Here is a 16,924-nt window from a genome sequence, read left to right on the forward strand (position 1 = left end):
AACTAGGATGTCCCAGACGACATGGGCAAGCCTGACCAGACCGAAAAGAATGTGTAGACATGTTGTCAGGAAGACACCGAGTCTATGAGTCACCCAGTTCTTCCGCCAACTTCACCAAATCCTCAAATAGCTTGCACTGAAAAGGGAGCTGAACCAGTTGCCGTTTGAAGCTGCATCTGCTGTCCAGCAGCGCAACCACATCAAACATCAGGCTGCAACCACCAAAGACGTCTGCTTATTCGACAGAGAGAGAGAGAGAGAGCGCGCGAGAGAGAACTTCTAAAATGTCAGACGAAAGCTGTGTTGAAATCACCCACCGAGACTAAGCTGGCTTAAAGGGAACCATAGAGATGGGGATCAAAGATGAGAAGGAACCCCTGAAGTGGTCTGATGTGGAATTAGGACCATGGGGGAATGTCCAAGCAAGAGACCCTTGTGCCCATAACTTGAGCCTATTTCCCGATCCCCAGACCAGGTAGGGGAAGTAGAACCTGGCTTGGGTTGGCGCCTGTTGCAGAGGAGCAAAACTGAAGGAAGGACTTCCCAAGCCTATATGGAACATCACTCCCCGGTTTGTGCTGGAAACAACGTTTTGGTGAAACTTATTACCAATCCTAAGGACTGAAGAAGAGTAGCTATCTTGGATGAAATCTGAAGAGTCTCTTGAGAGAAAGAGCCACAAATCAGCCAATCACGAGGTATGGATGAACCTGCAATCCATCCTCGCACAGGAAAGCTGTCACTATCACCATAACCTTGAAAAATGTCCTTGGTAATGTGGAAAGGCTGAATGACATGGTCATAAATTGCTAAAGTCCCTCTGCAGGAAGGTGCACTGGGAATATGAATGTATGCTTCTTTGAGATCCAGGGAGGCTAGAAACTTTCCCTGCCAGACTGAACTATTACACACTGCAAGGTTCCCACTGTGAAAAGTTGAACTGTAAACACCCTAGACTCTTATGACATCCAAACTAAGCCAGAAGAATGCTCCCTGGTTGGAACTACAAAGCAAAGGTAACAACTTCCCATTCCCCCAACTGCAACTGGGAACAGACTCGACTGAGCCTAAAGGTAGAAATGCTGGCAAAGTGGCAAGAACTGCCTAGAGGAAAATGCCACCAAGAAGGTGGAGGTACGCTAGGATCCTACGCAAGGAAACACACACAGCAGGGAGTAGGAAGAGAAGGCTCCTCCAAGAAACCGGGGAAGACGTATATTGTAAATCAAACCTTTATTCCAAGTTACACAGTGAAAAACTCGACTCAGCTGTGTTTCGGCGCTAAAAAGCGCCTGCCTCAGGAGTCTTATAGTGTACAGCTGATCTTGTATATTCTATTACCTGTGATATATTGGTGTTACGCAATACCGGATATAGGTATTTTATCCGATGTCTCTGCCAAAAGAAACCTCCGTTATGTGTTGATTGCTACAGCACTTCTCTTCAGGCAAGCAGTAAGAAAGAATGAAATAAAATATGCCCCATTGGAAACATAGCTGAGTCCACAGCTTCTAACAGGATGGATAAACCAGCCTTGAACCTGTAACTTTCAGGTTGAAAGGCCAGTCATCTTTCTGAATAAAACTAGTTTGATGTAAACAATGCACCCAGAGCAAATGCCACCAGGGCAGCACAGAGGGTGCAGGATACCATGGAGACTGACCTGGGAGGAGTGCACTAGCCTCAGAATCAACTCACAAAGTAACATTTCGTACAGAAACATGGAGTCAACAGCCCTAATATACTGTATGCATTTTTAGTGTTATAATTATTGTAAGCCATATAGAACTGATAAATAAGCCTGACTAACTAAACCCCATCTGTGCTGCCATGCTCTGAGAAAGGGACAGAGTGAAAAACCTAGAGTAGGATCTGCCCTAATCCCTTTCTTCCCTCCATTAATGATGCACACACTCCCTCAACCTCCTCAAGAAAGGTCCAGATATATTCTTAGTGCAACTGTAAGAGGGTGCACCCAAACCATAAATCACCTCACGAGGCACAGGAATGTCCACCAGAAGACTTTCTGATAGTCAGTACTTGCCAAGCTGCCGCTTAAGGTTATCGCTGCCACAGAACAGCCACATGGGTCTACTGGGCATACGCCCTTGGGAAGCTGTGGGATATCCGAGGACTCCCACAGGAGTCCGCAGGACGAAAGGGGTCGGCAAACCGCCCCAGGCCTCTTTCTCAGAAGTTCTTGTTCCTTAAAAAATACCAAATTTGAAGAAACTGGGAGCGATCCACCCCAGTTCACCAGTCACATCTTCAGAATTGCTCACATTTAAAACTGCTGGGATTGCAGGCGCTTCAGCCTCGCCATGTGGCATGGCAGGAAAGTTGGCGCCCTGAGTGCATACGCTGAACAAAACTACCACCCTGCACCTGCCAAAATGAGCTGTGAAGGAGCACAACACACTGTGTCGGACTATACAGCGGCCTGCATAGGCACAATGGGTGGAGCTCCAGCATGGGAACCAGCAGCAGCCGAGCGACTCCCACACACTGGGAGCCGCATTTGCTCACCCCCACTGGCGCAGGTAGGATAAAGACTACTCACCCCCTCAGGAATCGCTGTCGCATGCCAAGTCGGTCCTCAACCCTCAGCCGGTACTACAAACAGGCATGAGCTCGCCACAATGGAAGAAACATTTTTTCTTCTTTTCTTTCTTACCGTGTTGAAATGGCTTTTTTTTCAGGAGAGTTCGCTGGAGCAAAAGAAACCTCAGACTCTTTTTAAAGTCAGGAGCGTGAGAACCACAAACTCCAGTCAGGGAGAGAGGAGTGGGCGATGGGTACACACTGGTGGTGCTAGGTCCCTCCCTTCCTCCCCCAAGTCCCAGGACTATCACGTTAGACCCCAGCAGCTCAACTAGTCCTGGGGGACCAGGCCAGGAGCCAATCAATTCAGAGCTGCATGGTTATGGCCATCCACCTGCTAGAGAGAATACAGAGGTTAAGGTGGCTGCACATGACCACCTATAGTAAACCTCTGAAGTTCTCTCCACCTCCTGGTAGAGGGACATAACCCACAAGTCTCTGGATTGATCTATGGGACACTATGGAAGTGCAGATTGATGGTTTATTGAATTTATTTTTTTGTCTACTATTAGCTTGGCACTTATATTCTGTTCCTTTGAGCCTCCAGCTCAACTGCAACCAGCCTTCATTCAGCTACAATGCCATTAGCCTTCACTTTCTACTATCTGGGTTTTTCTGCATCCTCGTCTTCCCTATATTTGTAACTGACCAGCTGGTCAAATTATGGAATCAGTAGTTCTCAGCCAGAGTCCACAAAATGAGGGTCCATGCTGTTGGGAAGAGAACCACAAGTTTGGCCAGTAGGTATCACTACTGAGCGAGGCTTAGACTCTATGAACACTACTTCTGCAACATTCCCAGTTGTTCCTGGGCCAAGGAACAGAAGACTCAACCTGGTAATCAAAGCCAGGTTTCCAAACTGCACTGCATCTTAAAGAAACACAAAATAAATAAAAGCCTGTTTAAAGCACATAAAAAGCAGAGTAGTAGTCCAGAATGACAGAAATACAGAAATATAATACTTAAACTATGGATTTATGGTTTATAATACCGAAAAAGTACGCACCATAAAATCCATACACTTGCGTTATCTGTCTGCTCTCATGATTTCCTCTTAAAAGTGTTATACGATCAGGCCATTTAGCTTTAAGTGCAAGAAGGTAGGTGAATGTTTCAAGGCTGTAATAACCTCTGTCTACAAAATCACCCTGCAAAAAAAAGTGTAGTTAAAATATGTATACAGGATACAGAGTCAAAATCTACATTTATAGTAATGTCTATACTGGCAAGGGATCTTCACAGCAAAGCAGATACTATAAATAGCAGTGTAATCAAAGGATTAAGGAGTTGTAATAAGATCCCAGAATCCAGTACAGAATCTAAAGGCCAGCAAAGCCAAAGCAGTTTGTTGGTATTGATTTTTTTTTTTAAATATGTCAGCTCCTACTGGATATTTTTTTCTTGCTTGCATTAAATTGTATTGAATTCTCATTATAATTTCTAAATACAAACTTCATTTTTCAATTTTCAATGTTAGATGGTCATACTCCAAAACAATTGCTTTTGCTACTGGGCATTTTTTTTTTTTAACAAAACTTCAAATCCAGGTTACTTTTTGTATTAATATGTCTGAACGTTAATTTTACATACCATAAATATGTAATTTGTGTCAGGAACCGGACCCCCAGTTCGGAACAGCTCACACAAGTCATAAAACTGCAAACAAACACTAGAGTTTGTAAATATTACAAGCCAAGAGGTTAAATTGAAAATGCTAAAGCATAATGATCCACTGCTACAAATGTAAATTAAGAACTACATTTAGCTCTGTTCAATGTAATCCATAACCTAGTCGTAACAAATGTATGTCTATTATTCAAGTCTTATTGTAAGCCACACTGAGCCCGCAAATAGGTGGGAAAATGTGGGATACAAATACAACAAATAATAATAATAATATAGCTGGGAAGATCAGTAAGGAGTCTAATATCCAAAAGTATGGGGTCCTTTTATTAAGGCATGCTAACAGATTTATGGACCCTTTTACAAAGGTGCGGTAGGCTCTACGCATGTGCAGCACGTGCCAAAACGAGACAACTGCCAGGCTAGCGCCCCCTCCCCCCCCCCCCGAGGTAATTTCAGAGTTGGTGCGTGCCCATACCACCGAGATAAATTACTTTATTTCCTACCGTGTGCGGCGTTTCCGGCGTTAATCTGCAGTTGGTGTGCGCTGACCGGTCAAAGCGCATGTTGCACGTGAGTCCTTACCACTAGATCAATGGGTGGCATTAAGGGCTCAGGCCGTAAATAGGAGAACACTGGTTTCAATTTTACCGCAGACCCTTTTCCCGGCCCATTGATAAAAAGTCCTTTTCACCAGACGTGGTAAAAACTGGCCTGGAGCACGCCAAAAACACATGCCCACACTATCGCAGGCCACATTTTGCCGTGGCTTAGTAAAAGGGCCCCTTAGTGCGCACTAAGTGATAAGACAACCATTATATGCCTAAGGTCATCTTATTTAGCACATGCTAATTGTTAGAGCACCTTAGTAAAAGGACCCCTTATAGTTGTACTAGCTTGTTATTAAGGAATAGGACTCCTGCACATATTCAGTGCACCTACCCACCAATGCACCACTGCCTACATGTACATCTTGCAATTTACCACACATGCACCTAGCTCAGAGATCCTTTAGCTTTCATAGACCACTTCCTGTAAATAGATTTCAAAGTGACTTAGAAGAGCAACAAGATCAAGACTCACTTTGCTTCCAAAAACACAAAATTCTTGTAGGCAATCTAAACCACATCAGACTAGAAACATCTGTTGGTACTACCTGCATTCAGATACATGTCAAGACAGGGTTTTGTTACATATTCCCTGCTTTGTCTACTAAGAAAGGAAAAAAATGCATGACAATATAGTGCTACACTTTATCTCCCAGACCAATGATGTCAAAGTCTACACTATTACTTTATAGCAGCATGAAAAACAATGCAACAGGCTAAATGACATGTCACATATTCAGCGACTCATTCAGCTGAGAAACAGAGAATGGAGCTGAAGTGAATAAAGTTGAGCTTTTTTTTTTTTTTTTACTTCTTTGTAATAAACAAATAAAAGAAAATATGATATCTTTATTATGCTAACTTAATACATTTTTGATTAGCTTTCAAAGTCAATACCCTACTTCTCTTTAGATTCAGTAACTTGTACTAATTGTACCTTTCATTTCATTGAACTAAAGCTATCCATTATCATGCGTTTATCAGAATTCAATGTACTACACGTCACCTGCCCATGTATGTCCCCACACACAGTAACTGGCGTAGACACTGGCTGAACATTAGACTCCTCCAACAACAGGTCACACACGTAGTCACATAACCGCTAGAGAACAAAAAACAAACAAACAAAAAAAACTCGGTTAACAAATTGTAATTGCTTACATCCCTAAACAGGAAGGAAAAATAAAACAAAACCAGAACTGAAACCACAAAGTGAAATAGAATAGTGTAAGCAATTTCTATATCATGTAGCAAGCTTTCATTACTGAGATATATGGAAAAGATATCTTGCAGCTGTGTCTGTATACATGTACCAAGTCTCCTGAGCCAAAAATTCACATGGACTTGGTGTCCTTACCAAACACAACCACACCTAGCAATCCAAAAAGCTATTTAGCAGATTTGTAGAGGAAGACACTCATGATTGTACTGCCTCCAATCCATCAATTTAGGAGATCAATTTCTATTTTTATTTTCTTCTCATAATTGTGGAAGCCTTATTAGTTCGTCAATGAATGGGGGGGAGGGGGGGACAAAAAAAACTCAGTTACTGCCAAATTACTTTAAAAATAGAAACATTTTAAAAAATATAAATTGCATCTAAAAACAAGTGTATGAAACACATGGGTTAATATTTAAACCCAACAATTAGCTTTTCTTTTTAAATTCCAGCTGTGGTGTTTAAATGCTTTTGCAGCCACCCATAGATGCGACAGAACTGAATATACATAAAGATACCCAACCATGCAAATATCCAATACTATTCAGCCACTAGCTGAAGATATATGTAGTTGGATAGAATGCCCAAGCTCTGCTCAGACTTTTTTTTTATTTTTATAGTGCCAGGGCAGTCTAAGACTTTTCAATGCCACTAGCCACTGAAGATTCATGGATAGGGAGCTTAATATGTTTGGCAGCAGCCACTAACCCCCAAATTCTAATTGGGTGCTAATATATTATTGATACTAATTGAAATTTTACACACTCATTTTTAGTTGCGGAGATCCACATGTAAGTTTTATGTGGGGGGGGGGGGGGGCACAGCCATGGAAGGGTCACAGGCGTTACTACAATTTATGCATGCAGTTTATAGAATGGGAAAATTAGGTTCTTACCATGATAATTTTCTTTCCTTAGTCATAGCAGATGAAGCCATTACGAATGGGTTGTGTCCATCAACCAGCAGGGGGAGATAGAGAGCACTCAACTTTTCACAATGCCTCATGGCCAGCTAGCTCCACTGCCTCTTCAGTATTTGAAGCTTCCAAAGCAGTATGGCAAACCATTTTGGGAATGACATGAACTTTCCTCACAGCGAACGATGGTCCCTTAACAAGGGCATAAACTCAAAAAAGAAGGGAATGAACTCATCCTCCGGGAGGGAATAAACTCGTCCTACACTTTGTATAAACGGAGGGAATACTTGCATCCTCCTGGAGGGAATAAACTCATCCTCCCAAAACATGAACTGGAGGGAATGAACTCATCCTCCTATCACTGTAACAAGAATCCTGAAGACTGTTTTCCGACTCCCCAAGGAAGGAATATAACTTCAGGAAACAAGAACAGCACCTAAAATCAGAATCACTGCAATACAGACAATCATACAGGGAGGGCTCATGGCTTCATCTGCTATGACTAAAGGAAAGAAAATTATCATGGTAAGAACCTAATTTTCTCTTTATTGTCATCAAGCAGATGAAGCCATTACGTATGGGATGTAACAAAGCAATCCCTAAATAGGGTGAGAACAAGCCACACCACGCGCTAGCACCTGTGCTCCAAAACGCGCATCCCTCCTGGCAGCCACATCCAGCACTGCAAATCTCAAGAAGAGATAGTGCTCCAGTTTCCGCCCAGGAAGAGGAAATCGCTCTTGTGGAATGTGCCTTAAAGACTTCAGGCGGAGCCTGGCCAGACAGCAGATATGCTGAAAAGATAGCTTCTTTGAGCCAACGGGCAATACTGGCTTTAGACGCTGAAGACCCTCTGCGAGGACCTGCAAACAGCACAAAAAGATGATCAGAGGTCCTGAAAGGATTTGTAATTCGCAGATACAGCAACAGAGTCCTGCGCACATCCAAAAGGTGCAACTGCCCAAATGAATCTGGAAACTCCTCCTCAACAAAGGAGGGAAGAAAACAGGCTGGTTTAGGTGAAACGCTGAAACCACCTTAGGCATGAAGGAAGGCACGGTCCGAACCATGACCCCTGACTCTGAGAATTGCAAAAAAGGGTCTCTATAGGACAGCGCCTGGAGCTCTGACACCCGTCTCGCCGAGGTAATGGCCACTAAAAAGACGGCCTTCAGTGTCAAATCTTTCTCTGAAGCACGCCGAAACGGTTCAAAGGGAGCCCCCTGAAGGGCCTTCAATACTAACCCCAGGTTCCAAGCTGGACAAGGTGCCTGCACGGGAGGACAGAGCCAAAGCACCCCTCTAAGAAACCGTGCCACATCTGGATGAGCAGCTAAGGACACGCCTTCAACCTTGCCACGCAGGGAGGCCAATGCTGCCACTTGCACCTGCAGGGAATTATAGGCCAAGCCTTTGTGTACACCATCCTGCAAAAAGTCCAGAATCGGCGAGACAGGCGCCCGCAACGGAGAAAGCGCTCTTGAAACACACCAGACTTCAAACTGGCGCCAAATCCTGGCATAAGCCACGGAAGTGGAGCGCTTACGGGCCTGCAGGAGAGTGGAAATTACCTTATTTGAGTAGCCTTTATCTCTCAATTGACCCCTCTCAATCGCCATACCATAAGACCAAAGCGGCAGGCGTCCTCCATGGCCACCGGACCCTGTGACAACAGGTGCGGAACCAGAGGTAACGGAAAGGGAGCCTCCAACAGCATCTGTCGGAGGTCCGCAAACCAAGGCCTCCTGGGCCAATCTGGGGCGATGAGCACCACCTCTGGATGCAGCCGAATCCGCAGGAGCACTCGCCCTATCAAGGGCCACGGAGGGAAGACATACAGCAAGCCCAGGGGCCAGGGTTGAGCCAAGGCATCCAACCCGGCAGAGCGAGGATCCCTCTGTCTGCTGAAGAAGCATGGGACTTTGGCATTGGAGCTTGTCACCATTAGATCCATCACGGGCTTGCCCCACTTGGCACATACAGTATCTGCAGGAATACATCATCTGCTAGTTCCCACTCCGCTGGATCGATCTGATGCCTGCTTAGATAGTAGGCTTGCACGTTGCTCTGACCTGCAATGTGAGCTGCTGACAGGGACTGTAGAGGCAGCTCGGCCCAGTGGCAAATTTGTTCGGCCTGCGCAGCTAGAGCTCTGCACTGAGTGCCGCCTTGTCGATTTATGTAGGCCACTGCTGTCGTGTTGTCCGACATCACTCGGACAGCCAATCCTTCCAGGGTCACTTGAAAGGCCAGAAGAGCCAGAAACACCGCTTTCAACTCCAGGCAGTTGATAGACCACTCCGACTCGTCGGGCGTCCACAGACCCTGGGCATGCTTCCCCTGGCAATGTGCGCCCCAGCCCTTCAGGCTGGCATCTGTCACCACTAGGCACCAATCGGGGAGCGCCAGCGGCATTCCCCGCCGCAACATGCTGTCCGAGAGCCACCACTCCATACGGAGGCGGGCCGCAGGGAGTCAAGAAAGTCTGCACTGATAATCTTGAGATACTGGAGACCATCGTTTAAGTAGAGAATACTGTAGAGGTCTCAGGTGCGCTCTCGCCCATGGCACCACTTCCAAGGTGGCCGTCATCGATCCCAACAGCTGGACAATGTCCCAAGCTCGCGGGCGGGGCATCCTCAGGAGCAGACGGACCTGATTCTGAAGCTTGCACCGCCTTTGCTCGGGAAGAAACACATAGCCCAAGGCTGTGTCGAACCTGGCCCACAAATATTCTAGAGATTGCGAGGGGGTCAGGTAACTTTTGGCCATATTGATGACCCAGCCCAGAGATTGAAGGACTGAAACCACTCTGGCTGTAGCTAGATGACTCTCTTTTTCTGAGTCTGCTCTGATGAGCCAGTCGTCTAGGTACGGGTGAACCCGGATACCCTCTCGCCTGAGAAAGGCAGCTACTACCACCATTACCTTGGAGAAGGTTCGGAGAGCTGTGGCAAGGCCCAAAACTGGAAATGTTTTCCCAACACCGCAAACCGCAGAAACTTCTGGTGCGGGGGCCAAATTGGTATGTGCAAGTAAGCTTCTTTCAGGTCCAGAGACGTGAGAAACTCTCCTGGCTGTACCGCCGCAATGACGGAGCGCAGGGTTTCCATGTGAAAATGCCGCACTCTTAAGGACTTGTTTAGCTCTTTTAAGTCCAGGATCGGGCGAAAAGACCTGCCTTTTCGTGGCACCACAAAGTAAATGGAGTAGTGGCCTAGACCTTGTTCGGCAGGAGGCACCGAGGTCACAGCCCCCATCTGGTACAGACTGTGCAAAGTCTCCTCTACCGCCGTCCGTTTGGCGGCAGAACCGCATCGGGACTCCACAAACACGTCTCTCACCGGGGCATCGAATTCTATTCGGTATCCGTCTCTGATCAGGTCCAAGACCCACTGATCTGCGGAGATTTTGGCCCACTCCTCGAAAAAGAGGGAAAGTCTTCCTCCGATGACAGGAAACGAGGAGGGGGCCGGCGCACCATCATTGAGAGGGTCACCCCTGAACTCCAGGCCTTGAACCGGCAGCTGCGGAACGTTTGTCCGAGCGAAAGGAGTTTCTCTGCTGAAAGCGGGCACGCGAAGTGAACCCAGCAGCACGCCCCAGGCGGTACCTTCTAGCTTCACGGAAGCGAGGTCTGTAAGAGGAGCGGAGCGCCTGACCCTTAGAGGAAGGCTTCGGCCTATCTTCGGGCAAGCGCTGAGGTTTGGAATCCCCAGGCCTTTAACAATGTTTTCCAGCTCCTCACCAAACAGGAGAAGGCCTTGAAAGGGCAACTTCACCAACCTTTGCTTAGAGGCCATGTCCGCCGCCCAATGTCGTAGCCAAAGAGTGCGGCGAGCCGCCACTGCTACAGCCATTTGTTTAGCCGAAGCTCTGACCATATCATAAAGGGCGCCAGCCAAAAAGGACAAGGCCTATTCCATCCACGGAGCCACTTCAGATAAGGTCTCTGCTCTATCACCGGGCTGTTCCACTGCCTGCTCTAACCAAGACAGGCAGGCTCTAGCAGCATAACAACTGCATGCAGACGCCCGAATAGTGAGACCTGCCAAATCAAAGGACCGCTTCAGAGCTGAATCAAGCCTGCGGTCTTGAATATCCTTCAGGGCAACACCTCCTTCAACAGGGAGGGTAGTTCTCTTTGTCACAGCCGTGACCAGGTCATCTACTTCAGGCATTGCAAAGCGAGCCAAATGTTCCTCACTCAGAGGGTATAATTGCCCCATAGCCCTGGCAACCTTCAAAGGTCCCTCGGGGTCAGCCCACTGAGCCAAAATAAGCTCTTGGATGGAGTCATGCAAAGGAAAGGCTCGAGCAGGCTTTCTGGTACTAGCCATCCTTGGATTAACAGAGGAGGCTGTGCCACTCCCAGGATCTTCAATCGAGAGGGCTTGTAAGGCATCTGAAATAAGCGCTGGCAGCTCCTCGTGGTGGAAATGCTTGGGGAGATAGAGAATACTGAAGAAGCAGTGGAGCTAGCTGGCCATGAGGCACTGTGAAAAGTTGAGTGCTCTCTATCTCCCCCTGCTGGTTGATGAACACAACCCATACGTAAAGGCTTCATCTGCTTGATGACAAGGAAATGGAAGTTATAAAAATCCTAACCTTAAATGGCTGCATGTGTGTGGATGTGTCAAGTGACGCTTAGATGGTGACTCTGGCTGTGATTAACTAGGTCCGATACCAGGCAGACTTGTATGGTCTGTGTCTAATATATGGCAATCTGGTTTAGGATGGGCTAGAAAGGGCTTAGACAGCAACTTCAGTGGCTGGAACATAAGGACAGTGCTGGACAGATTTTTACGGTCTGTATCCCACAAATGAGAAGACGAATAGACTGGAGTGGGCTTCAGCGAGAACTCCAGCAGCTGGAACATAAGTATAGGGCCAGATAGACTTCTATGGTCTATGTTCCAGAAACACGAAAGAAAAGTATATAATATCACACTCGATTTAATTGATAATGAGTGTGACTATTGGGCAGACTGGATGGACCGTTCAGGTCTTTATTTGCTGTCACTTACTATGTTACAATTAATCCTCTTTGCTCCCGGGTTGATGCGCAGACCTCAGCTCTGACACAGGCAAGAGCATCGGATGTCACTTGACCTACTGGCGCGTGCATGTGGTGACCTCTCAGCACACAGTGCCAGAAATCAGAGACAAATCTTATATGTGCACACCAGAGTGTTCTAAGTTTCAGCTTCCATTCCCTTCCTGAGTGATGTGGCTCAAATCCAGAGAGAGACTGAGGGAGCTGACCAGAATTTTCTTTTATGTACCATTAAATTCTTGCGGGGATGGGTGGTGTTTCAATGACTTAGAGGGCTATGCTGAAGGGTTACCCATATCAGACAAGCCTCTGAGGAGAAACCAGACAAAGAGTGTCCCAAACTGGGAGAGTGGTAAGATGCTGACCTGAAGTTCGTATGCCCAACGGCCCAGCTGCCCTCTGAAGTTTCGTCTTCTTTATGTAAATTTCCTCTCTGCAATTGCAGTTACCTCAACTGAGAGGAAGGGGACAACCGGCGGTCAGCCGCCGATGGCCAGCGTTTTATCCCCTGAGCAGCAAGTGCGGGACCGCTGCGCAAGGAACTGCCCACAGATGAAAGGGTTGGTGAGTCCTTTGATTAGCGCCGGCGAAGGAACGTCGACTCTCTTGGACCTGGAAAAAACAACTCCATTGCTCCCGAATTATTCAACCACCATGTCCAAAGGAGTAGAGGAGTGAGTTAGAGGTATACGCTGAAACGGAGGACGTTTACAGCAGAACCCGAATCGGCAGAACCACTCCTAAACACCTATGAGAAATCAACTTGGAGTTTTTGGCTCCCGTGGAGGTTACATTGAATACCATCTGGAAGGCGCTTCGGGACCTACCGGGGCAGTAAATAATTTTGTTTCAGATATAATTTTATTAAGAGTTACATGGACAATTCAACTGAACCCTTTGAGAGTAAAAAATTGATATAACAAATGATTCTACATGAGCAAGAAGTGGTTATGATAATAGACCAGAAATTTTGAATAATAAAATGAGTACTATTATAGATGATTGATATCGAGATTATTGTTTTTCCCAGAGTTCCGGGTATGACTCCTAAAGTTTTCCTCAGAAATATTTCCTCAAATTATTACTTTAAAAGGAGTGAAGCCTGTGAAAACTGGGATTACTTTAATCAGTGGAATTTGAATTAGAGACTTAAGTATATGTATTGTTAAATAACTTCTGGTTTTTAAAAGAGAAAGAATGTAATCAGATGTATTATTTCTAACTAATATTGGACAATAAGTATGTTTTTCAATGAAATGATTTGACTATATTCCGTATTGGCCTTGAAGAAGCCAACCAGATGATCAACGTGGAATAATGAATTAGACAAGTAATATCTGGGGATAATCAGGTTAATATCACGTTTTTTTTCTGTTTACTGTTTAATTGATCTCCTTATCTTGTTTCACTCTCCCTATTTAGTGGTCTAAGGAAGAGAATAGAATTACCTGACTGAAATAATTCCTACATATTACTTTCTCCGTATTTCCAGCAAGTTGTTTTATCGCTTGTAAAAATTTAAATGTTATAAATAAAAAATTTTTAAAAAAAATTTCAATGCAATGAAGTGTAGAGTGATGCAATTTGGGAGAAAGAACTGTCTTCTCCTTTCCCTATATCTGGTCTGATAGAAGAAATACAAAGGAGAGTTTGGCAAAGGATTTAGGAGAAAATCAACAAAAGAAGAATGGAAAAAGACCAGGGATCACACCAATTAGAAAAATAAATTGCTCAGAATACAGAGGTGGCAAAAAAAAATAAAAATAAATAAAAACTGACGGGTACCTCTATGCAAGGTGAATAAATCTGATAAGGCACCATTGGCAAAGATCCTTGCTGAAGGAGAAGAGTATAATAATTTGACCATATGTATAAAAGTCAGGATAGCTGAATTTACTTTTGTATAAACTGGTACGGAAGTCAATATTATTAAATCGTATTTATTCTGAAATTTTTAACCTTTGCTTATTTCATCAGAGAAAAATCTGGGACTGATGTGCTACATATGGTATCTTGAACAATAAACTAATTCACACTAAACTTACTGTCAAGATTTTTTTAGTCTATTCTGGAATCTATATTAAGTTAAAATGCTTCCCTTAGCTTGCCATACAAAATACTAATAATTCAAATTCTATCAGCTCAGTAAGAGCAACACAAACTCTCTCCAATGTCTAATATTTGGAGAGGTAAGACTCTTGCAAATAAACTATTCCGAACCTAAGTAGCAAACCTCCCATAGTGTTAACTTTCAGGACACAAATAGCAACAATGTTACATTGCAAAAGCTGTCTCAAAGATACAGAATACCAATAGAACATCTATTGGGGAAGCTGAACATGTTGGACTGCTATAGAAACCCACACAGAGAATCCCTCGCTTTGGTTAAATACACAAAACCTTCAGCAATTACAGAATAAGAGACCAAACATTAGAAATGAAAATACCAAGAAATCACTTTAAAAATGAAAATTTCTCCTGTATTGTACAACTACAAAAGATGCTAGACTTGGGACTGGGTATTTCTTACATTTTACAAATACTACAAAAATGAAAAGTTTGTATTTATTTTTTTAACCACCTCTGCAGTCTGAGCAATTTATTTTTCTAATTGGTGTGATCCCTGGTCTTTTTCCATTCTTCTTTTTTTTTTATTTTCTCCTAAACCTTTTGCCAAACTCTCCTTTGTATTTCTTCTATCAAACCAGATATAGGGAAAGGAGAAGACAGATCGCTCCCTTTCATCTTGTTTACCCATTTATTTCTTTTGTGCCTCTCAGATTTCTCTTTTCACTTCCTGTTTTCCACCTTCCAGTCCTTGGTCTTTTTTTTCTACCTCATATCTTCCTACTAACTCTTCATCTACTACAATTGCTCTTTCCCACTGAATCCATTTCCTCCTCTGTCTCTCAAGCTTTCTGTTCCCCTCCATTTTTTACTCACTTGCTGGAACTCCATTTCCATCTTGCTGTACTCTACCAACAGCCCAATCTCCTTCCCCATGGCCTGCAGCCACTTCCTCTATCTCTTATTCCCCTAATTAACTTCCCCTGCTCCCTTAAACCTCATTTCCAATAGCTTTCCTCTTACCCCCTCCCCAGCACCTCCATATCATCCTATGCTTTTTCTCAAATACCCCAGGTCATCTAAATACACCCTTACATATACCCCCACCCAAGTGCCTTGCCCTTACTACTACATAATCTCTAAATCCCGGTTCAGTTTCTCAGGGGGTGATGCAGAAAGCCTCACAGTAGAGCCACGGCTCTATCATGAAATTAGCACTGCATAAATACCATGGCATGCTTCAATGCTGCTGATTAAAACTGCAGCAGTAATCCACAGCTCACTGTAAAATGTCACCCTTCCTGTCAGTTTCTGAGGCAAAAACACATTATAGTTCCAAGCTACCCCCCCCCCAGTACCTCCAACCCCCTACCTGACAAAAAAAACCCCTACACCCCCAACCCACTCGATTTCTCCCTCAGGTAACGTAATGTATCATTTATATTCTGCTAACTCCCAATGAAACTCAAAGTAGATTACATATATTATAAAATACATAAAACTAGAGAGAAATTACATAAGATATTTTCTAAACAAATATATATTCAAAGATCTCTGAACAGATGAGTAAGAGCTCATAGTTATCAGTTCTTTTGGCAAACAGCACCAGGTCTGAACAGCATGAACTATCCAGAATCTTCTTATAATTAACTACTACTTCTATTACTATTTAGCATTTCTATAGTGCTACAAGGCGTACGCAGCACTGCACAAACATAGAAGACAGTCCCTGCTCAAAGAGCTTACAATCTAACAGACAAAAAATAAAGTAAGCAAATCAAATCAATTAATGTGTACAGGAAGGAGGAGAGGAGGGTAGGTGGAGGCGAGTGGTTAACTCCTAGCATTGAAGAATAACAGATTAAATGAGAATCTCCAGCATTGAAGCCGACTCTGTGGGTGCTTGAGCACCCCCAATATTGAGAAAATTCTCTGTATGTGTTCAGGGAGGGGTTATTTCCATTGGGCTTAGCACCCCCAATAATTTTGAAATGTTGGCTCCTATGAACTCCAGAATCTGACATTATTTGGAAATACAACAATCCAATAAAATACTTAGGGGTTTGCTCTCAAGAAACTTATACACAATACAGGCAAATCTGAAAGAAAAAAAAAAGACATAGGCCCATTTAGGCAACCAGTACAAATGAATCAGAGAGGGAGTAGCTCTATCAAATTTCTTCCCCTTGCAGTGCATATCCTCATTTGGTCACTACATCTACCTAATTTCAATCTTGAGAAACATTCTCCTTGGGGAGGGGAACACCCCAAGGATGGATTACACCTTCTCTCTCAACTCATATGCATATCCTCTCTCCTTTCAAAATCATTTACACCACCAGCTTCCCTTTTAAAAATCACCTTCTCCTTCTACCAAGTTATCACTGGGTGGAGAAAAAAAGGCAGGGGGTTTCCTCAGGCCATTTCTTCCATTGCAGCCGACAATAGCAATTATCGATGCCAGAGGAGAGGGAGCAGGACCCCACACTTCTGGGTCAGTCTGGCAACAGTGATTGTGGCCCCAGAGGAGGGAACCAGCTATAGTATTTCCAGTTTGAGCAGCTGGAAGCTGGGGGAGAAATAGACCTGCAATGTTTCTTACTTGGAATGGTTTGCAAAAGTCTCCACTGGGGTTAGACAGAAGCATAATTAAGAGCAGCAATGAGATGTTTTGTGCTCTCCCCAGCCTACAGGGTACACATGGTAGTTAAGGAATGGGAATGCATGTGTTTATTGTTGACACAGATCCCTGCCATTCACAAGTTGAGAACCAGTGGTCTAATCAGCCATTTGTTTTAATCGTTAACACTTTAAAATCGAGAAGGGGCTTTCCA

General features: G+C 44.4%; 1 protein-coding gene across 1 annotated transcript in view; it reads right to left on the reverse strand.

Annotated features, from left to right (window-relative positions):
- The window catches only part of PPP6C (protein phosphatase 6 catalytic subunit), a 30,083-nt gene that overhangs the window by 12,411 nt on the left and 748 nt on the right, over nucleotides 1-16,924 (reverse strand). Inside the window, exons 2-4 of the mRNA XM_030207398.1 lie at nucleotides 5,839-5,934; nucleotides 4,192-4,257; nucleotides 3,608-3,749 (exon numbers count right to left, since the gene is read on the reverse strand). Of these exons, the coding sequence (XP_030063258.1) occupies nucleotides 3,608-3,749; nucleotides 4,192-4,257; nucleotides 5,839-5,934 (304 nt within the window). The remainder of the gene's footprint in view (nucleotides 1-3,607; nucleotides 3,750-4,191; nucleotides 4,258-5,838; nucleotides 5,935-16,924) is intronic.

The sequence above is a fragment of the Microcaecilia unicolor genome, chromosome 6, assembly GCF_901765095.1.
Source record: "Microcaecilia unicolor chromosome 6, aMicUni1.1, whole genome shotgun sequence".
Taxonomy (NCBI): Eukaryota; Metazoa; Chordata; class Amphibia; order Gymnophiona; family Siphonopidae; genus Microcaecilia; species Microcaecilia unicolor.